The sequence below is a fragment of the Aquarana catesbeiana genome, linkage group LG02, assembly GCF_042186555.1.
Source record: "Aquarana catesbeiana isolate 2022-GZ linkage group LG02, ASM4218655v1, whole genome shotgun sequence".
Classification (NCBI taxonomy): Eukaryota; Metazoa; Chordata; class Amphibia; order Anura; family Ranidae; genus Aquarana; species Aquarana catesbeiana.
Window position 1 is genome coordinate 239460624 of NC_133325.1, and position 23850 is coordinate 239484473.

General features: G+C 42.2%; 1 protein-coding gene and 1 long non-coding RNA gene across 5 annotated transcripts in view; one reads left to right on the plus strand and one right to left on the minus strand.

Moving 5' to 3' along the window:
• Positions 1 to 23850, plus strand: part of LMO7 (LIM domain 7) — a 281768-nt gene that overhangs the window by 69845 nt on the left and 188073 nt on the right. For all 4 annotated transcript variants that reach the window (XM_073614268.1, XM_073614266.1, XM_073614269.1 and 1 more), the window contains exons 3-4: positions 7855 to 7925; positions 12950 to 13019. In XM_073614268.1, coding sequence (XP_073470369.1) covers positions 7855 to 7925; positions 12950 to 13019 — 141 coding nt within the window. The remainder of the gene's footprint in view (positions 1 to 7854; positions 7926 to 12949; positions 13020 to 23850) is intronic.
• Positions 1 to 23850, minus strand: part of LOC141127633 (uncharacterized) — a 73414-nt gene that overhangs the window by 27020 nt on the left and 22544 nt on the right. The gene's annotated exons all lie outside the window — the stretch shown is intronic.

The following is a 23850-nucleotide window of genomic DNA, read 5'->3' on the forward strand; positions in this document are numbered from 1 at the left end:
AACAACATAAAGTTATCAATGTATTACATGCTGTTCATACTCAGTCACTATGAGATTTGTTTTGTGTATTCTGCAAAAAACCTGGTTGATCCTGCTGCTCTGTCTTCAGGTTCTGTACATGTCCCCAATTCAGCAGCTCTGGTGGCAACTCTGTACATGCTCAGTTTTCAGTGAGTTTCTATGCCCCATCACATCTGAGCAGCCCATGTGACTATAGAGTCACACGTGTGGGTGTATACACAGTGGTAAATGACGGCCACTCCCTTCCCCTCCATGCCCACTAACCAGCTAAACACAATGGGGGCAGGATATTACATGCAGATTAATGGAGGCTTCACCTCCCACTTATTCTAGGACAGACTGGAGGGGTGTGACGCAGCCTGTGACTGGCAGCAATCCACCCACACCATGTTATTTAATTTCACATGTATGTTTGTATAGCAATTTAAAACGGTTAATTAACTGCTTGCCGACCGGCTCACACTGATTTACGTCGGCAGAAGGGCACGTACAGGCATATTAACGTACCTGCACGTTGCCCTTTAAGAAGCAGTTTGCGGGATACCCGCGATCACCTCACGGAGGGGAAGAATGGGGAAATGCTGATGTAAATAAGCATTTGCCCGTTTTGCCTAGTAACACTGATCACAGCTCCCTGTAATAGAGAGCGGTGATCGGTGTCGTGTCACACATAGCCCACCCCCCACAGTTAGAATCACTCCCTAGGACACACTTAAACCCTACAGCGCCCCCTAATGGTTAACCCCTTCACTGCCAGTCACATTTACACAGTAATCAATGCATTTTTAATCACACTGATCATTGTATAAATGTGAATGGTCCCAAAATAGCGCCAAAAATGTCCCATCTGTCCGCCATAATGTCTCAGTCACGATAAAAATCGCTGATTGCCGCCATTACTAGTTAAAAAAAAAAAAAAAAAATAGTAATAAAAAGGCCATAAAACTATCCACTTTTTTGTAGACGCTATAACTTTTGTGCAAACCAATCAAATGCTTATTTCAAATTATTATTTTTTTTGTTTTGTTTTTTTCCCAAAAATATGTAGAATACGTATCGGCCTAAACAGTTATTTTTTTGGGGGGATATTTATTATAGCAAAAAATGTGTGTTTTTTTTTTTTTTTTTTTTTCAAAATTGTCGCTATTTTTTTGTTTATAGCACAAAAAATAAAAACCGCAGAGGTGATCAAATGCCACCAAAAGAAAGCTGTATTTGTGGGGGGAAAAAAGGACATCAATTTTGTTTGGAAGACACGTCACACGACTGCGCAATTTTGAGTTAAAGCGACGCAGTGCCGAATCGCAAAAAGTGCTCTGGTCTTTTGCCAGCCAAATGGTCCGGGGCTGAAGTGGTTAATACTACTAAACCATAAACATGGATAGCTGCGCCAGACTCTAATGTAAACCAATAATCACCTTCAGATACACCAACACCACTGTGTGCTGTGCCCAAATACACAATAATTTAATGTATTAACATAAAATATCCATCAATTCAAAAAAGTGATTGCTGTTGCATAATCATTCTCCTTTAAGTTCAAAATTCCATTTCAGTGCTGTCATGCTTCCGCCATAAATATTTTGCATAATCCTCCACCTTTCAAAATTCTCCCTCAGCAGATGGTTATTAATAAGTGTTTATCATCCAGTCCTCCTATTATGATCTCCTTTTGGATAGTCATCAATGTACGTAGTCATCCAATATCGCCAGGTATCCTATGTTGACTATTATGGATTCCTCTCTCACTTACTCATGCAAAAAAGGAGTGCCATCATTGTGCAATATATTTTTAAAACATTTTTTTGAATTACAGTGCCATCATCCACATACAGAAATGGAAGGGACAATGTAAATTAAAGTGTGTTTTAGTATCGCTTTAACTGACAGCATATGCAGATTTAAGTTTATTTCTTTGATCTGCAGTTGAAAGACACAGAGGGGATACAAAAGTAACAATGTTACTTTTTGTATCTTTCCATCAACCCTTAGTTATGAATACCTCTGCACTTAGGCCCCTTTCACACTGGGGTGGTGGGGGCGTCGGCGATAAAACAGCGCTATTTTTAGCGCTGTTTTACTGTTGTTTTTGCGGCTGTATTCGGCCACTAGTGGTGTGGTTTTAACCCCCGCTGGTGGCCGAAAAAGGGTTAAACCCGCTTGTACAGCGTGGCTATAGCCGCGGTATTACCATGGTATAGCCGCGCCGTCCCATTGATTTCAATGGGAAGGAGCGGTGAACACACCGCTCCTTCACCGCTCCAAAGATGCGGCTCGCAGGACTTTTTTTACCGTCCTGCCAGCGCACCGCTGAGGGCTTTCACACTGAACAAACAGCGGAGGCTGTTTAGGGGCGGTTTGCAGGCGGTATTTTTAGCGCAATAACGCCTGCAAACCGCCCCAGTGTGAAAGGGGCCTTAGTTGTCGTCCCCCCCCCCCCCCCCCCAAATTCCACAAATATCTGTTGATCCTGCCAGTGAAGTCTTCCTTATGCAGGTTCCTGAATGCAGAGCAGATTTGACAAAATGCCTGTAGACTGTGCCTGCTTTGCATTACAGTTTAACATTGCAGGGGACATTGCTGTAAAGAAGATAATTGCTGTTTTCATAAGCCTGTAGTTTTTTCCATCCGCACTTGGCCACACCTTGTTCTGGCTACTGCTCTCTGGACTGACATCACTTCCTCTGTGACTGTAACAACACTAATGTGAGCTGCAGTGTCTGGAATGGTGAGCGTATAAGAAGTTTTTGGTGACTTGGCTTGTGTGTCACAATCCTTGTGTTTTTTCCTTGGCTAGTCTTGTGCATAGCATACTGTATTGAAAGGATTCTAAAGGCAGCATTTTTATAAAAAAAAACTAAAAAAACAAAAGAAAAGGGTCTGCTCTGTGCAAAACATTTGACAGGGCAGACCCTATCTCTCTCTTCTGGGGTCCCCCACAGCACGCCACTTGCTATGGGGCACTTCTATGTGATTCGCACCACACTGCAGTGAAAATCACATGCGATCTCTGTGCAATGCGATTTCAGCCATAAAGGTCGTATGGCTGAATTTGCATCAAACTCGCACAGGACCCTTTTTCTGTCCACAGCAGAATCAGATCGCATGGGTGTGAAAACCCATGCGATCTGATTCCTGTCCGAGTTTGCAGATCGCACTGCGATATGCGAACTGATTTAGGGGTGTCATTAACTTTTACCTGACACTCCCAGCAGTTCGCATAGGACAGTGTGAACTGCCGCCGGGAAACATGCGATGTGGGAACCCGCCGTGGATTTGCAGGGTTCCCGCATCGCAGCAGTGTGAACCGGCCCTAAACAAACTTATGCTTTGCCTATCCTGTAGGTTTTTCCTTGTTTTTTCCTCCTGCCACTCTGGTATCCTTCCAATTATTTGAAAGTATGAGACTCCTTCCCTTCCATGTGACAGCATTGGTGATTTAGCTGTTCAGGTGCTCAGTCCTGTAACATGAGTTCAGGGAGAGAATCCTCATTTCTGTTTTTAAATTCCATAAAACAGGGTTTAAGCTGGTCATACACCCATAGTAGAGCCTCGACTGAATATTTATGCAAAAATTCTCAACAGTACTTTTGATGACATTGAATGCTTTTAACATACATTTTTAAGTGAATGGACTTTCCTGAATGAAAAACATGTTTACTGTTAGAAATTCATTTTTTTTCAAGAAAATTTTATTCTGCTCCTTAGAATTTTCATGGCACTGTGGTGAAAATTGTTGTTTTGATCCCACTAATGATTAGAAAACGAATTTGACGTTCTTACATTTTTTAAATTCTAGTGAATGGACAGTTTTAACGCTTTGTTCCCAGAGGCTGAATAGAGCAGCTAGAGAGCAAAAGGCAGGGTAGAATATGTAGCTGGAGAGGCTGGCAGCTAAGTGAACCTTTTTACTGTGCCCCTACCCGGGTAAAACACCTGTTCACTTTAGGTTTAACAACTTAGAATTTGCTCTTGGAATGTCAATAGCCAAGATATTCTAATACAGTATACACTTTAAAGATTGGTCATTGTGTTCTTTGGCATTTCTATAGTTCAGTGCTCTTTGCAGTTGTATGTGGAAGTTGCCATGATATATTATTGTTTTCTGCTCTTATGTGAAGGTATTGGGTACAACGCCTTCCAGGATTAGATAAGAAAGAAATGTAAATAGTTCACATGCATTTCAAAGGTCTGTACCACACCTACAGTTGTTATGATACTGAGCTTTATATTTTAATAAGTGTATTAATTACGCCATTGCAGCATGTGTGACATAATGGGAACAGTTTTGAACAACCCTTTTTGTGTTTTTGTTATATCCACTCTGGCTTGCGTAGTTGGTCAATTTTTATTATGCAACCCCAGAAAGAAAAAAAAATGTAAGACGATTTTAAGGCTCCATGCACACTAGACGTTCCAAAACTGCTAAAATAAGCTGGATAAAAAAATGCTAAGACTTTGCGTCCCCCCCCACCCCCAACACCCCCGTGCAGTATTTTAGGAGCAGTATCGTTTTTGTTAAGGAGCAGGCAGCCAGCGTCTTTAACGAGTAAATAGCTGGTTTTAGGAAGCAGCCACCAAGCCGGCCGCTGTGTTCTTAGCAATGGATGACTCAGCTGTCAGTGTGTGTGTTGGTTCCCCCCCTTTCCTGCACCTAGAAGCTGAAGCTAGAAAAATGCATCTAGCCTAAAATTGTGTGCATTGCATTGAAACGTAGGGTAACACCTTTTTTTTTTTTTTGGGGCAGAAAAAAATGCTCAAAGCAACTCATTCCGTTTAAAATAGAAATGAAAGGCAAAACATTTGTGTCTAGATATATAAAAAAAAAAAAAAAAAAAAAAAGTATTCAAAATGTTTGTTTTTTTGGTTTGTAAGGCCCATTTCACACAGGGCTGATCTGCTCAGTGGGAGATCGCTCTGTTGATCTCGGCTGAGCCGGCGGATGACAGGTCCGTCTCTGCTCACTGAGTGGGAAGGGACCTGTCAGACCTCCACTGTTCTCTATGGGAAGATCTGACGAAAATGGACAGCCTGTCTGTTTTGATCAGATCTCTTTCCTTCCGATCCGCCAAGACTGATGGCAGACGTATCGCCATAAGCCTGTCTTGATCAGATGGCAGACGGGTGTCAGTGGACACTTCTCTGCTGACATCCACCTGCCCATAGGAGTCAATGAATGGCCCACTGGGATCCTCCTGAAAAGCTGACAGGCGGATCCGAGCGGGCCTATTTTGTCTAAGAGGTCTTGGTGATCGCATTCCCTTTGTTCTCAGATGAGGGCTGAGGAGGAGAAGCCGCATTACACTGATCTTCCCGGGCATGGGCGTGTCAGGACAAGTCTAATCATTGAAGGAGAGGCTTAGTTCCCTGCACAGGAGACTTGACCATGCTGTGGTACAGCAGGCACATGTCAGGTATATGAAATGTTGGGATAACAAACCCTTTCAAAATATGCTAGTGTGCATAGAGCCTTAAAGCAGAGTTCCCGGCCAAAATATGACTTTTTAGGATAAAAATCCCCCTACAATAATCATGCCATGTGCAATGTAACAAAGGTGTGCTGTAAACGAATCTATTTGTGCAGCATCGTTTTCTTACTTTATGAAACTCCTGCACAGCGCAACCATCTCCAGTGTGGGCATCTGAAGCCACAGTGTCCTTCCTGGATTCTGTGCATGCAGGCTACCCAGCGTTCACCTGCCGATCTCGTGCATGTACATTGCAACCTTGGTCAGCTTGCCATGCCGAGCTGACCAAGATTTTCCATAGATGCCAATGTTATGTTACGAGAGCAGTGCCATGCCAAGCTGACAAAGATCTCCCAGGAGCCAATGTAAATCCGGAACTGATGGGCGCGGCCGATTAAAGGAGGAAGTGAAATTGGATATAGGCTTAAATCAGGTAAGTGAACAGGGAAAAAAAAAGCCAATTCATTTTAAGGATGCACATTAGTGCTGCATGGTGAGGAGTGAAAACTGTGGGTGGGACTCCGCTTTAAGAAGTGAATGAGATTGTAGGCCTCACACATTCACCCCATCACTTCAGATACAACCAAATATACCCAACCAAAAGTTTGGCAAATAATGGCCACAGCACTTTATTGGTTTAATCATATGAAAATAAAATAACCATATATGCTTTTTTGACCATCAAAACGGCATAACTTTAATGAAACCAAAATTTGTAACTGCTTATTTTTCAGAACTCAAGCAGCATTACCTAATTTTAACATGGAAATAAACCGTCCCCCCCCCCTAGAAATCCAGGGTGACCCAACAACATAATAGCGCTCGTGACTGGGGAGGGAGCTCTTCAGCCGGGCTCCTTGCAGGAAATTGGGAAATTCCCAGTCCAGCAGTTCCCTATAAAGGCTTCCCAGATTCCAGCACATTCTGCAGCATCCTATTGGCTAGCTGCTGTTCCTGGATTTAATCTTGCTTTTAAGGGCCCTTTCACACTGGGGCGGTGGCGGCGTCGGCGGTAAAGCGCCCCTATTGTAAGCGGCGCTTTACCGTCGGTATTCGGCCCCTAGCAGGGCGGTTTTACCCCCCGCTAGCGGCCGAGAAAGGGTTAAAAACCACCGCAAAGCGCCTCTGCAGAGGCACTTCGCCGGCGGTATAGCCGCGCTGTCCTATTGATTTCAATGGGCAGGAGCGTCCCATCTTCCATTCCCAGAAGCTCCAGTCTGTATATGGTCTCTTGACATCATCATGCATAATGCAGGGGGTGGAGGGGGCGAGCGTGCAACCGTGACAGTGATCAACTTAGAGGAGGCTTTGCAGAACTGATTGCACAGATAGAGGGAGCCTATTGCCAGGAATTTGTTTAGGATTACTCCTTATAACTGTACCCCCTAGGCCTACTGATCATTTAACCCTGAAGTTTGGGGGGCCCACTGCATGATGGATTTTTTTTTTTTTTTTCTTTTTTCTTCTAGCTTAGGGTAAATGGATTTTTGTGGTGGTTAACGCTGTGATGTATAATTTTGGGATGCTAATTAAAGTAGAACTCTAGACCGATTTTTGTGTGTGGAGAGTTGGCGTGCATCTTTTATTTATAGCAGACGGTGGTAAATTTACTTAGTGGGGATCTGATGAAGATTTCTATTGACTTTATTTGAAAAAAAGATACACTTGTATTTGTATAATTTTTTTGGCCCATGGGTGGTGACTTTGTCTCTTTTATTCCATTTAGAAAAAAGGCTTGATTTTGTAATGTAGTAGCTGTCGGAGGTTTATCACATATATTTAAATCGCACAGAGTATATAGAGGAGTTAACATTCAGGAACATGTCATGTTATTCTAAAAAAAGGCTAACCGACACCCTTTATAAAGAGCTGGAAGAATGCGTCCTTCAATGCACAATAGAAGAATCAAAAAACTTTAGGGGGGGGGGGGGGGGGGGGTTGTTTGCTGCCCTGCTGTAGAGCACATCAAAATATCGTTACCTAATGAGGACAGTCCTTGAAAATGCAGTATAAAAAATAGCTTGGCTATGGGTCACTTCAGGTTACACTAGAGATCCTGTAGTGCCCTTCAGCAGAGCAATGAAGCCTTAAGGAATTTTTGATAAAATTGCACAGCATTGGCCCATAAATATGCACATGACTGTGGCACACTTGCGTGTGTACATCACAAAATCTCTATATGTCTAACTTGTTACAGTTGTTCCTCTTGTCTGTAATATATTATCTATAGGTGGTTTAAAAATTTATACAGATATAATATTTTCTTACTAATTTTTTTTTTTTTTAACGCCCAGATTATACCCAGTTAACACTTATGTGATGTGTTAATTTAGTGTGTTTGTGTTTTTTTTTTTTTTTTTTGTAGGAAGTTACGGGTAAAAGTTTTGGAAACCAGGATTTTCGCTCCGCACTTGAAAATGGAGTACTGTTTTGTGAGTAAGTATCCAGGCCAAACATATTTGGCATTTACATGTTAAAGAGAAAGAAATGCAGGGTGTGTAAATTTGAAACTACTGCACAACAATGAAATTACTAAGCACTGCTATCACCAAGCCTATATGAAGCATGCAGACAATTCTTACCTGGACCATCACACCCCACAGGATTGACGGCATGTCATTGTCATTGTAGCCACACCAATAAAACTATTCATATCAACTCAACAACTCCTAGGTACATTTCCGTGTCCAGCCAGGCATGCTACAGATTTAGGTTTTTTGATGTCCTTAACTTGTAACGGCAAATATTTCACATGGGCTATTTTCTTGATTCAAAACTAATGAAATATTTTGGCTGCTCTCATTTTTAAGACAACTCTTGCTTGGGGTCCTGGAAATGTACCAAAGGTACAATCATCCTTTTAAAGCGATATTAGTGCTTCAATACTGGGCACTTTTACCCCCTTCCTGCCCAGGCCAATTTTCAGCTTTCAGTGCTGTCACATTTTGACAATTGCGCGGTTATGAAACCCTGTACCCAAATGACATTTTTATCAATTTTTTTTTCACACCAATAGAGCTTTCTTATGGTGGTGTTTAGTCACCATAAAATAAAGAACAATCAGAGCAAACTAAACCTAAAACTATTGCAAGCTGAACACTAAAAGGATAACACCAACCTCAGTAAAAATCAATAAACAAAATAAGTGCAGCGCAAAACTAAAAATATAAATGAGAAAAGGATGATAAATAGTCCAATAATAAATTGGTAATCAAAAAGTTCATTAATGCCAATATGAAATAACCCTCTTCTGGGGACACCCACATTGGTCACTTATCCAGGCAATGCAATAATATGAAATAAGATTGTGCTTACCAGATCCAGTTGACCCCTTAATTATAGGGGGTCTTAAACGGCATGAATGGACCCGTGGCAAACTGCTGGGCTAGCTGTCATCTGCTAATATCTCCTAATATGTATGTTGAAACAGTGTCATTAACTGAAACACAAACAACTGTGTAGATAAGTCCTAAAATTGAGCGAAGAACAGCCAAGCTCTACCACTAAGGCGAGGTTGTGGAAGGCTGTTTCATATCACAGGTCATACATCATGGCAGGACTGAGCACGTAAGGTAGTTATACTGCATCAGAAAGGTCTTTCCCAGGCAAAGATTTTGAAGCGGACTGGGGTTTCAATATGGGCTTTTTAGGCTGCACAAAGAAACAGGCAATATTTCGGACAGTAGATGCAGTGGTCGGTCAAAAAAACTTAATGCAGCAGATGGACACATCATGCTTCCCTTTAACATGGTAGGATCTTCAGCAGTGCCATCAGCATAAAACTGCCAGTGGGACCCAGGTTCACCCATCTACTGTCTGGAGAAGTATGGCCAGAAGTGGTTTTCATGGAAGAATTGCAGCCAAAAAGCCATACCTAAAATAAGACCAAGTGACTCAACTATGTACGAAAACATAGCAACTGTGGTGCAGAAATATGGCAGCAGGTGCTCTGGACTTCTCAGTCAAAACTTGAAATGTTTGGCTGTAGCAGGAGGCAGTTTGCTCATGAATGACTGGAGAGCTGTACAATGTGTAGGCAGGCAGTAATGGAGTATGGTGAAGGTTTCTTGCAAATTCGGGGCTCCATTTCTGCAATTGGTGTTGGAGATTTGGTCAGGATGAGTGGTGTCCTCAATGCTGAGAAACACAGGCGAATACTTTTCCATCATGCTATACAATCAGGGAGGCATGTGCTTGTCCCCAAATTTGTCTGCAACAGGACAATGACCCCAAACATACAGCCAATGGCAATAATAACTATTTTTAGGATAAAGAAGAGCGAGGAGTCCTGGCAGTGATGGTTTGGCTTCCACAGAGCCCTGTTCTCAACATCGCGTCTGTCTGGGATTACATGAAGAGACATAAGGATTTCAGGCATCCTACATCCACAATGAATTGATACTTCTTTGAAGGCAAAGGGTGGTCACACCAAATATGAATTTGCATTCTCTACTGTTCATATACTTTCCAATTTATTTCATAAAAATTTTAACTATTAACATAGTTTCTTTTTGTAAAAGCATTCCTTATTTACAACATTTTTTCACACCTGCCTAAAACTTTGCACAGAACTGTGTGTATGTATACACTATATTGTAGAAAGTATTGGGACACCTGCCTTTACATGCACATGAACGTCAATGGAATTCCAGTCTTGGTCCATAGGGTTCAATATTGGCCCATCCTTTGCTAGCTATAAAAGCTTCCACTCTAATGGGAAGGTTGTCCACAATGTTTAGGAGTGTCTATGGCAAGGGTGCTCAACCTGTGGCCCTCCAGCTGTTGTGGAACTACAAGTCCCACCATGCCTCTGCCTTTGGGAGTCGTGCTTGTAACTGTCAGGGGCTTGCAATGCCTCATGGGACTTGGAGGGACATAGGTTGAGGACCCTTGGTCTATGGGAAGGTTTTTCCATTCTTCCAGAAGCGCATTTGTGAGGTCCGGAACTGATGTGGACGAAGGCTTGGCTCGCAGTCTCCGCTTGAATTCATCCCAAAGGTGTTCTATCGGGTTGGACTCTGTGGAGGCCAGTAAAGTTCCTCCACCCCAAACTCGCTCATCAATGTCTTTATGGACCTTGCTTTGTTCACTGGTGCACAATCTTGTTGGAACAGGAAGGGCCCATCCCCAAACTGTTCCCACAAAGTTGGGAGCATGAAATTGTCCGAAATGTCTTGGTATGCTGATGCCTTAAGAGGTCCCTTCACTGGAACTAAGGGGTCAAGCCCAACCCCTGAAAAACAACCCCACTCCATAAACCTCCTCCACCAAATGATTTGCTGCACTGGACAGTGAATGAATGTCAAGTACTATATGTTGAGCTATTACAAACTGAAGCATAGTAAACCGTTTGCAAAGGGACGGCAGACACAGTCCATTGTAAAATGCAGAGACAGAAATACACTGAAGACAAACAATGGTACACTGCTCTTCCCAGTCAACACAAGTCTGACCACTGGAGGACAGGCAGGCTTGCACATGAAAATGCACTTTTGTGTGTTCATTTAATGTATACGTTTAGTAGTGTGCACTATATATATGTTTTTTATATACCTTTCACGAGGTGTTGCACTTTATGATGGTTAATTGTCATCTGCACAGTCTGTTTCATTAGCGCAGTTCTATTTTTTAATTGGTTACTTTGTTTGTGATTCACATAGGAATTTGCAGCTTCACTTTTTTTTTTTTTTTTTTTTTACACATTTTTACCTATGCGCAGTTTTACTTTCTTCTTTTTTCAAATTAACAAACTGACCACACTTGGATGAATGTGCTTCCATGCCCTGGAGTGGTCAGTTTGAAATGAGAAAATGGGATCACTAGCTATTTCGCACACCCAGAGAGAACAGATACTTTTATTACAAGACACAGACCCATCAAAAATATAGGACCCTTTTTAACCTCTTCCTGCCCGGCCTATAGCAGAATGATGGCCGGGCGGTGGTTCTGTTATCCTGACTTGGCATCATATGATGTCCAGCAGGATAACATGCTGGCACTCGCCCGGTACACACTGCATCTCCGATCCTGGTAAGGCGCCTCTGACCAATAACAGCTGATCATCGCGTGAACCAGGAAGTGTCGATAAACTGCTTTCCTTGGTTTGGGCTGACAGGGAGTCTGTGCTGATCATCGGGGCACTTATCATCAGCACAGCCCCCATGAGAAGTGCCACCACAGATGCCAATCGGTGCCCATCAGCTGCCAGTCTGTGCCCATAAATGTGTCAATCAGTGCCCCATTAGTAATGCATGTCCATGCCGAAACAAAGAACTTTTTTTTTTTTTTTTTAATTTCGGTCTTTTTAGCTTGTTTAGCAAAAAATAAAAACCCCAGTGGTGATCAAATACCACTAAAAGAAAGTTCTATTTGTCAGAAGAAAATGATAAAAACTTAGTTTGGGTACAGTATAGCATGACCGCGCAATTGTCATTCAAAGTGCGACAGCACTGAAAGCTGAAAATTTTCCTGGGCAGGAAGGGGGGGGGTGACCTGTATTGAAGTGGTTCAAGCATGTGAAACCTCAGCTTGTAAAAAAAACACTTAAAATCAATTTAAAAAAGAAACGAAAGGCAAAACATTTGTGTATGCATATAAAAACATAAATACCTTTTTTTTTGTTGCTCCTTTTTTTTTTTTTTAAGTGATCACAAGAGTGCCCGGTATTGAAGTGGTTAAAGCTTGGGGAAATTTTTGTTTTTTGTTTTAAATAGTCCTTTTTTTGGCTGTCTAGTTGAAATCAAAACCATATCCTGCTTTTCTTAGGGTACTTTCTCCCAAAGCAAAATGCCTGCATGAGCGATTAGCAATGCCATTATTTGACTTCTGGTCTAGTGAAGCTAAACCAGTTCTGGATGACAAGCGACATCACTGCCCCAAACCATTATGCAGGTTAGATTACATTAGTAGCTGGAAGATGACAGCATCAAGCTTGGGTATTCTGCTTAGTGAACGATTTACTGTACTGGTTTGTTAGAGTGTGTGCTTTAAGACGGCATGCACACAGGTGTTTGTGTGCGGTTGTAAACTCTGTTGCACACAATGTGTGTGAACAGCTGTTAAGTGTAAGTGGTGGTTGTCAGATTTGTACTCTGTACAAATCAATAGCAGGTGCTGCTGCAGTTTGCATGCAATTACTCTTCTGAGCAGTTACAGACCGAATATTGAACCTGAAAACGGCCAGTGTGCGTCCAGGGTGGGCGTTTCTGCAGAGTTTTGGCTGCGCACAAACTGCCCATGGGTGATATGCCAGTTTGTGTGCAGTAATAGCAGAGACTGTGGCTGCATTGGTGGCATTTAGTTGCCTCCGAAGCAAAGGACTGTCTGAATGTAGCAAAATTCATAATTTTAAATGTATTCTATGATTTGAATTTAGAACAAAACAAATAACCCGTATTTGTATTTTTGTGTTCTTCCTTCCTTTCTTTTTTTCCAACAATCTATCTTTTTTTGTTTCTTAGCCTTATTAACAAGATCAGGCCTGGAATTGTTAAAAAGATAAACAGGCTGTCAACACCTATTGCTGGCTTGGTAAGTAATAAGTACTGTACACCGATATTATTCAGTGTTTTAGTGCCATTTGCAGGTGCTATAATATTAAAGTACCTAGGCGTTGGTGCTGCAATTGATTGTCCACTTGCATTCAAAAGTTTTTCAATTTGCCTAAAAATGTGTGATGTTGAGGTAGCATTCATTGATCAGAAATTGTTGCTTTGTTCTGCAAGCTCCAATGTAAAATACTTTAATTCCTTTTTTTTTTTCAAAAGGCAGGCCATGCCTTTAACTTGTTTGACTTTTTGTTTGACTGTTTTATTCATTAAATTATCCTCCCGTTTTTAGAGCAATTACAGCTTTGCAGACCTTTGGTATTCTAGCTGTTAATTTTTCAGTTTTTAATTGGAAAGAGGAAGGGATCGCCACTACTCCCGACCAGCCCAGGTGAATTAACGACAAGGAGTGGCATTAGCCTACTTGTCTCCACCACACCATACACCCTGATGCATTTTGCTGTCACATTATACGTAAATCTGCATGGCTGTGCGGGCAGAGCACTGCATCATTCAGAGATCTGTGTGGAAAAGCATGCCTTTAGCTCAAGAAGTACCAGCTGACTTTTGAAATCGCCTTTTGCCTTATGCACACAGATGTTTGCCTGTATAAAATATGCCTAGTGTAAACTTTCTGGAATTTCCTATACCCGAGGTGCTACAGATGGGGATGTACAGCCAGCCATTGAAGTGAATGGCTGTACGCCACTGTACTTATGTAAATGTTGATGCTTCTGTGCATTGCTGCTTACCTGCACATGCGGTGGGACATATTTTCCCCCAATGTAAGACTTTCACAGGGGTTCTAGCCTCCCCCTACTCTACTAGAGAAAAGCATCTTTGTGTCTGTGTTACCATTGGGGAGCTTATCTTTACTACACAACCGAGAAATCCTTGTCATTAGAAAAAAGTGAAGGGAAATCCCTAAAATTGAGACTTTGGAGGAGTAAAACCTGTCAGTGGTTCTAATCCTTCCCCCACTCTTATCAAAAGCTAAAGATAAAGGTTTGGCTGTGCATATGTTAAACTTTGGCTACATTCTAAAGCCATTTAGGCTAGGTTCATTTTGTGCATGCAGGTTCCCACAACACACAAAAACACGCATCTCTTTTTGCAGGTGCACATTGGTACTGTTAATTCTTAATGGTGCCCCAATGCACCTCGCTAAGATGTGAGATAAAATGCATGGTAAAGTACCATGCATTTTGGTATGGTGCAATTTAAAAAAAAAGTCATGCACTTTTTGTGTAATTTTTCGCATGTGGTGGGCTGCCTATCAAAATGCATAGGCTGCCCTAAACGTGACCTGAAAAATGGCTCAAAAATGTGCACTCACCATTTCACCTGCATATTTCTGAATGGAGCCTTGGGGCTTGTTAGAACCTTTTTTTTTCCCTGAACAATGCAGGTCAAAATGTTTTTAAAAGTGTGATTTATATGCACTTAACAGTGCACTAAACCACATGGGAAAAGACATTTGAATAATCCTAATCGTAAGCACTGTGCATTCTGCAGTTTTTTTTTTTTATATTTAAGTCTCTGAGGGAATTGTGCTTTGCATTCATTCTGTTTCTTGGGAAGGAAACAGGGTTACTGATTCTACTAAGTGGTTAGCAGATGGATTGTACTCGCTTCTTATCTCTTTTTTACCACATTTTAGCTGAATAATTCCTTAGCACATTGTTGTTTGACCCTACTTAATGATTTTCTTTCCTTTTTAATAGATTATTTTCTTCCTGCCTTTGTTTTCCTGCCAAGTATGGTTTGGTAGAAAACCTTTCACTACCACTGAAAACAGTGCAGATGTGGGTGTGTAATGTATTCAGATTGATCTCTCTGTTTAGGTTTTATAGACGTTTGATTCTGAGGCGTAGCTTTAAGCTTGTGTGCCCCAATGCAAAAGTTGACCTGGGCCTCCCGCACTACTTTCAACGTGCCTGCAGATACATCCACCACACGCCAAGATACTCAGTGGCTTAAGAGTTTTGAGTTCCCCTTTATATCAGAAGACAGGGATTACCGCTGGAGAATCAGGGGACAGGGACCCCTGGCAGGTCACTTGGCAGAGCTCCTTTCCCATCCCAGCATTGTGTACACACACACACACACACACACTCACTATACAGGGCTGAAATCACATTCCTTTACACACAGTCTGTCATTCTTCACAGGGTGTATCTGCCTTTTATGTTGCCCTTCTAACCTGTGAAATCCCTTGGTCGGAACGGCAGTGTAGTTGCAGTAGGCAGATACACCCTGTGCAGATCATGGCTAACTGGCTGTCCTGTAAAGGAATGTGATTTCAGCCCTGCAGAGGAGGAACAGTATAGAGCAGAGGTCTCAAACTAGCAGCCCTCCAGCTGTTGCGAAACTACAAGTCCCATGAGGCATTGCAAGGCTGACAGTTACAAGCATCACTCCCGCAGCCGCAGGCAGAGGCATTATGGGACTTGTAGTTTCGCAACAGCTGGGGGGCTGCCAGTTTGAGACCCCTGGTATAGAGTGCTGTAAGGGGAAAGGAGTTCAGCAGCTGGGCATAGCATGCAGGGTGGAGGGGGTGGTCAAGGGGCCTTGGGGGGGGGGGGCAACTTGGATCTGGGAGGGCAAAGCCATGTGACACAATCTGGAACTTGCAGCCCTTCAGCGCCCCCCCCCCCCCCAGAAGGTTTTAAAGGAATATGACAGAGGCTGCAGGGGCCCCCTTGGAGCTAGGGGCAAGGTTGCGATTGTGACCCCTGCAACCCCTTATGCTACGCCCATGGTTTGATTGCTTGATCAAGCTGATTTCAGCTGGACTGAGCCATTCCCTAAACCTGGCCATACACTTTTTTTCTTTCTCCTTTCAGTCAGCAGGGTGAATGAAAAAGCAAACAGATTTCCTCCATCCACACTAACTAGGTGGATAGAGGAATCCCTGCTAATACACTGTATGCTCACAGCGGCTCCTCTATCAGAATACAGTGATCAGTGGCTACAGGCAGCTGCTGTCCCTTCGATCAGTTGGCATCTGTGGAGCGGGGATGGCCACATTTTGAGAAGTGTGGTCAGCTTCTGTCTGTAGGTTGTCACAATCTTGATGAAACAGATTGAAACTACACTCTGTAAATAATGCACTTCAGAACCCTGCACTCTGTATGTAGTGCACCCCAGATACAACCGTAGGACAGCCAAAACTGTTAATGCGGCCCAAGATGAAATTAAGTTTGACACCCCTGGTTTAGATGATTTGTTTTTTCTCGTTAGAGTGTCCCCTTAGATATCGCTTTAAGTAAAGGTGTCGGACCATGCTGCCCATCCCTAATTCATAGCCATTAACATGCATACAGGAGTGATTGAATATACATGTCTATATGAATACATGTATTTAAAACCAATCCAGAGAATGGTTTGTTGGAGTACTTATTACTTCTCATTCTCTTCTAATTTCTTTGCTACTAGATGCCTGACTCTCCCTAAGACCCCTTTCACACCAAGGTGCTTCAAAAACGCCCTAAAACGCCTTAGCGTAATTATTATCGCGTTTTTTTACAGCGTTTTAGGGGTGTCAGCGGTAAAATTAACGCAACGCTGCAGGCGTTTTAACACCGTTTTTTCAAGCGTTATTGAAGCATGTGTTATTGATGCTATCTTTCTGCTTGCATGTTTATCCTTTGTGATATCATGTAAAACAAGCAGTCTTGTAAAGTAACAAGCAGTGTCTTGTTTTACTTCAAATCTTCATTTTTCTGGGATTAATTCTTTTTTTGGCACTTTAATTTTATTTTTTTGGCACTTTGATGGTCTGTTTAATCTTCTGACCTTCCCACAAGTTCAGTCCTGTTGTAGATCTCTCTTTTCTGCTTGCATGTTTACCTTTTTGTGAGCTCGTGAATTTTCTACAGCTCAGGGTGGATTATAGGCGCTATTCAGGAGTTTTTAATTCATTTCAATGGAGAGGGGTGTTTTTGAAGCACTTTTTTTCAACTCCCAAAAGCTGCTCCAAAGATGCTGCTTACAGGACTTTTCTCAACACCCCGCTAGCGCAACGCTTCAGTGTGAAAGGGTCCATTGAGATGCATGGGGAACGTTTTATGAGCGTTTTATGAGCTTTTTAATAGCGTTATTTTTAGCGCTAAAACGCTGCAAATACGCCTTGGTGTGAAAGGGGTCTTACCTGCCTAAAAACTAAAGCGTGCCCTTAATGACCACTAAAGTACTTTCTTGGGACAGAAATATGACATTTGGTTATGTCTTTACCCTGAAGTCAGGGTAGCTCCTAGTAACAAAGTAATACTAAATCAGAAACATGCACAGAGGGTAGATTTATGACTAATGGGTAGATGTTTGTGGTTTCTGCCCTTTTGAAAGAATGTTTACTTTAAATGTCTGACAGGTTTTCTTTGAGGTTTATAACTAGTAGGCGTTAGAGCATGAATTTCCCCTGACCACATACAACATAATAAAAAAAAAAATTCTGCTGTGTACATGGCTGCATTTGGATGGACGTGTCAAAACAATGAAATAAAGAAACAGTTTGAACGCCCCTTTTCCCCTCGACCATAGATAATGAGCCAAATTTTAAAGGATAAGTTCACAATTAAAAGAAAAAAAAAAAAAAAAAACGCTGCACATTTTTTTTGGAGGTGAAATTTATTTTTTATTTTTTGGAGCCTGCAGAGTATTGCACTTGCAATCAGCAGATCGTAGGTGGAATGCCAGGCTCCTGCATACTCAGCAAAGCTGTCTTCTGGTATCTCCTATACGGGCAGACAGTTACTGGAGAGCAGGAAGAATCAATGAACTACGAGAGTGCTCATCATCACCCTTACAGTTCATTGGGAACGGCAAGCCATCTGCACCGATGGAAGAAGGTACCTGTAGTTCATTTGTGACAGTGGGAGCAGGGAGAATGAGGGGGGTGGGGGGTGGATCGGCAATGTGGGGGAAGGTTGCTGAACATGTTGCATATTATACCCTAATTAAGGGTGTAACAAGCTCTGAAAGGTAAACCTATTCTTTTAAGTTGAATAAACATACCGTACATACTCGTGTATAAGCCAACTTTTTCATCACATTTTTTATGCTGAAAAAGCCCCCCTCGGCTTATACTCGAGTGAGGGTCCCACTTACCTGTTCTCCGGTGCAGTGCTGGTGTTCTTCTGTCTCTCCCGCTCATCTGCGGTCGTCTGCAGCCTCTGTGGGTGGTCCGATGACTGCTGATATCACCGCTCTTCTTTTCTCCTGCATGCCAGCAGCCTCTGTTGTCCGTGCCGTACTGGGCAATAACCTGTGTGCTGGTACCTGGGGCGCACCGCATCCTTGTCAGATGAATGTCGGATGGGGCCGCTCTTCTTCTCCCGCTCTTCTTCTCCCGCTCTTCTTCTCCCGCTCTTCTTCTCCCGCTCTTCTTCTCCCAATGACGTAGCCTTTACAGTCTTACCCATGCTTGGCTACGTCCCCTTGCTCCGCCCCAGCATTGCTCTGAATACAAGTACCGGTATATCTCTAGTCTTGGATATACAGTACGTTTATTTACAATACTTGGTCTGCTATATTTTTTTTTTTTTTTAAATTTTCTTATTTACTCCTATCTGGACCCAGTGTTGACTATGCATGCATGGAGCAGCCTGTGTTGGGGCCCATAATATACATGCTGCGTTATGTACGCACTGTTACTGCATGTGTTGCATTAGCACTTCCCATACGTATGCAGTAATGCAGCACATGCAGTAACGGGGCATACACAACGCAGCGTGTATATTATGAGCAATGACACAGGCTGCTCTATGCAAACAGTCATGTCATCACATTCTGGAATATCAGCAGCCTGAGTTAGGCCTATTTATTGGAATCTATTTTTATTTTTGAAATTTACCAGTAGCTGCTGCACATCCCATCCTGGGGCTTATACTCTAGTCAATAAGTTTTTCCAGTTTTTGTGGTAAAATTAGGTGCCTCGGCTTATATGCGGGTCGGCTTATACTCGAGTATATACGGTACTTATTGGTATCCCCTTCTGGCAGTTTTACCCCTCTTAGTTAGCAAAATGCTATAGTTGTCTTATGTTTGATGCTTTTCTTTTGCTGGATGTTTTAAGTTCTTTTCCATAAATGTTCTATTGGATTCAGATCAGGATTCACAGCAGGCTGCTTTAAAACATTTAACTGTTTACTTTTAATGACTAAATGCAAGCTTTTTAACATTGAACATTTTATGTTCTTCTCTTCTGATATCCTAGTGATTTGCTCAGATTCAAAGTAACACTTGTAACATTTATAGAGCCTCATCACATTGGGGATGATGGCGGTTCACACGTGAATTGCAGGGGCACACAGTACAGGGTCCTGTGCGATTTTTAAAGCCCATTCATTTGAATATGCTGTGATCGAACAAAAGTTAGTGCATGTACTACTTTTCAAAAACGCACTGCACCAATATGCATTGTACTGTGGTATCATGCGATCCAGCGCAGACAAACACTGCATGTTTGCAATTCGCCTTTGTGGGTGTTAAGTATTTAACACTTTGCAGCAGATTGCACGGACTGCCAGTCATTGATTCTCTGCTCTGCCCCTCCAACGCTCACTGCGGGTGAGCAGGGACTTAATTGAGAGCAGGAAAATCAATTTACTATGAGGGCGCTCTCCAGCGCCCTCATAGTCCTTCTAAAACTACAAGTCTTCAGCCGCAGTGGCTGTAGTCTATTCATTCACACAAAACTCAGATTGCCTGACACGACTGTGTAGGCGGGGGCCAGCGTGGCCGTGCTGTTTTCAGATGTGACAACGGGTACAGGGAGAAGATCCATTGTCACAGGAGAAATTGGGGTGGGGGGAGATGCAGATGCTGGAACAGTTTACATGTTCCACCCTAAAAATGGGTGGAACATGTAACTTGTTCCAAAGGTGAACCTATCCTTTAAATCTACAATGTGCATAGTCTGTATATAGAAGCGCACTTTAACCATTCCAGCCCCTAGGACATACCTGTACATCCTCTGGTTGAAGTGGTTATACACCAAAGAGGGCTGCAGCAGTAAAGCAGTAAACATGATTCTGCTGCCAGAATTTGCAGCCAGCAATGGCCTTTCATGAGAAAATGATCCAAGCAAAGCAGCATGATTGTCTAATCACTTTTATAGGGCGCAGAATGGCCCCCTCCAGCTGCCGCTGTTTCCAGTCTCTCCTGAGACCGCTGCTCACTGTTGGGTCGGCTGAGTAAAGAGGAGGGGAAGGTACAGATATGGCGAATGAAGTTAGAAGAGATGTGAATTTCATCGCTTCCAGCTTTGGTTTGTTTACAAGAAATTACTTGACACTCAGTCATTTGATCAGATGCTTTTGAGGGCAGATGGGAGATTTTGGGGTCTAATAGATCCCAGATCTCTCAGTAAAGAGTACTTGTCACTGCCCATGCTATCACACCAGCAATAGCAATAAAGTTGATCCAAAAAATGTACTAAGGTTTTTCAAGAATACACAGTTGAATAAAGTGGTTGTAAATGCTGAAGGTTTTTACTCTCATGCATTCCATACATAAAGGTAAAAAACCGTCAGTGTGCAGCTTCCTTTGCGGCAACCCCCCCCCCCAAATAACCCAAGCCCCATCTTGATCCAACAATGTGTTGGAGAGCAGTGGCTCTCCCAGGTCTCTGCCTCCTAACTGGCTGAAACGGCAATGGGAGCCATTGTCAATCGCAGCCAGTGAGGAGGGAACAAGGATAGGGCCAAGCCACGCTCTGTGCAACTTATGGACACACGAGGTGACTTGTGAGTGAGCATGCATGAGTGCCCTCATAGCAAGTGACTTGCTATGGGGCAGTTGGTAAGGGGGAGGGGCCAGGAATGCTGCCAGGGGACCCCAGAAAAGGAGGCTCGGGACTGCTCTGTGCAATAATACGGCGTAGAGCAGGTAAGTGTAGTGTGTTTGATGATTTTACTTTTTTTTTTTTATTAAAAAAGCATGAACTTTTACGATCGCTATTTTTAGATTTATCTTTGTTTTCATTAAGTACCTTTTTGACTAAATACCTCAACCTAGCCAAATATTTAATATTTTTTTATTTTATATTTTGGTTAGAGTTGTGGGGCGAGTTAAAATTGCTGTACTTACAGGAAGTGAGGAAAAACTCTAAAACAAAGATGCAAACCAAAACCATCCTGGAAAAGGCTCTAAAACCTTCCTGACTCGGTCTAAAACCAATGTAAAAAGTTTTGCCTGTGTTCAATTTAAATATTTGTTTAGCTCTGTTTTTAAATGCAGCCTCTTATCTCCTAAAGCATACTCAAACAGGTATATGAACCCCTTGAACCTGTGGCCCATATACCACTGACTGAGAGACACTTTTCTGGTATATAGTTTTTTGGTAGGGGGGCTGCAGTGTTTAGGCTTGAGATCAGCAGGGAGGAGTTTGTTGCTGTTGAGGGACTATTGCTGCATTTTGAGCAGTGGCCTATTTTCTCTAGTTGTGATTTTTATAAAAAATTTTATGTGTAAATAGGAGAAACTTAAAAAAAAAAAAAGTCAAACTAGGCCTCATGCACGCTGGGCGTCACAAATGCTGCTTTTAGGACATTTGCCAAATGCTTGAGGTGCCTAAATCCATTTGCAAAATGCAGCTTTGGGTGCATTTTTTTTTTTTTTCTGTTCTGCTTTTCTCCTGCCAGGCGAAAAGGTGTTTAGAAGAGCTGGGCAATGCGCATGAGGCCCTAACTCACTATGGGTAGTAAGAGGCCTAGGGTTGTCTGTAAATGTCCCAATATGTGAAAGTCATTCAGGCTTTGTTTACAACATTCTGTTCATGTAGGATCATGTAGGTTACCGTGGCAGAGATGTTTGCAAACATGATGGGAAATCCTTTATAATTGATCAGTTTCTCTTCTCCATAGGAAAGTGAAATTCTGTAGAGGGGGGTGTTTTGTTTTTTTTTTGTTTTTTTGTTTTTTTTTTTTTCTCTCGTTCAGCCCGCTGGGTTGAATGGGAAAAAAACCTTGCAAGTGTACCCAGCATGAGCTTCAGTGGGTCTAGCAATTGTGTTGGTCTGCATGAGCACAAGCTGATCTCTTATGAGTGTGGTTTACAATGTAGCGTCCACCTATGGAAGATAAAAAAAAGCAGTTCTGATACTGCTGCTATAGGTTTGTAACTATTTTCAGCTTTTTATTATCGGCAAATGACCTGATGAGCAAGATTAAATCTTTAGCTGGCCGGTTTTCTTAAAATATAAACATATACAGTTTGTTTTGCATGTTCAAAAGGTAATATGTAGCAAAACAGCAGTTTGTTAAAGGAAAAACCCACTACTTTCTTAATTTTAATGGCATAGTTCACACCAGTGCTTGCAGTTCCAGTGTGTTCCAGAATAAAAAGTAGAACATGCTACATTGTTCCTGCACTGGACTGTACTGGAACGCTGTAAAAAGCATCAAAAACGCACATGTCCTCATTTAAAAAAAAAGAAAGGGGGGGGGATGCACTGGACTGCATCAAACGCACTGAAATGCATCAAAAATGCACATACAGAAAAGCATCTGGAACGCTTCTCAAAGTGCTTTACAAAGAAAACGCATGAAATACATGGTCAAATAGACAATCAAGTGAAGGCTTGTCTAAAAGCTTTTTAAATTTTGATTTGAATGATTTTGGAGAAGATGACTCTCTGATGTTCTTTGTCCTGAGTTTTGAAGCATGGCAGAAGGCTCTTGTCTGCCATCGAGTGTAGGTGAGTAGTGGGGGACACACAGAAGTCCAGAATTTGATATAAAAGTTCAGAGCGATAATAGGGTGCCAAGCCATGAAGAGCCTTGATAGAGGACCACTTGCCTACCGGGTCATTTCTGACACCATTCTTATATATGTAGAAATCGTGTTTTTCTAGCAAAAAAAAAAAAAATAAAAAAAAATAAAAAAATTACTTAGAACCCCCAAACATATATTTTTTTAGGAGCGACCCTATAGAATAAAATTTGTGATCCTTACAATTTATGTCACGTGGTATTTGCGCAGTGGTTTTTCAAATGCAATTTTTTTTTAATACACTTTACAGAATGAAAACAAAACACAATATATAACCCAATTTTTTTGTAAAATATGTCATGCTTTAAAATTGCGCATGCTCATGGAATGGCAGCAAAATATGGTACTTAAAAATGTCCATAGGCGATGCTTTAAAAATTTAGTTAAGTTAGAGGAGGTCTCATGCTAGAATTCTTTCTCTCGCTCTGATGTTCGCAGCGATACCTTACATGTGTAGTTTGAACACCTGTTTACGGTTGTATGTGGGCACGGTTTACGTATGCTTTCACCACTGTGTGTGTGTGTGTGTGTGTGTGGGGGGGGGTGTATAGTTGCTCCTCTCTGCTGCACGTTGTTAATAAATTCTAGGTGCTTTCTGTCTATTGGTGGATCCCCTCACCTCCCCAGTCCATGGTGTGCAGGCAGTGAGGAGATGATGTACTTGAACCTTCATCTCAGCAGCCAATAAGTAAGTAGCAATAATGCATAGTAATAAAACTAGGCAAGAAAAAAAAAATTGTAAAACTGCTGCAGTGAACCCTCGTGGCAAGTCCCATTTCCTAGTGCTTGGGAAACATCAATGAGGCTTGGTCAGCCATTACTGAGTAAACACAGAATTGATGGGTACCTTATTGCGTCCGTGAACAACACACTCCTTTCCAGAGGTTCCTGGGTCAGTCCAAGATCATTAGGAACGGTCATCAATATCCTGTTGGTAAAGGAACGGACGGAGTCACTGTATCCATCATTGCAGTTGGGCAGCTATGATCACAGCTGATGCACAGTAACCTATAGCAGTGGTTCTCAACCTCAATCCCCTG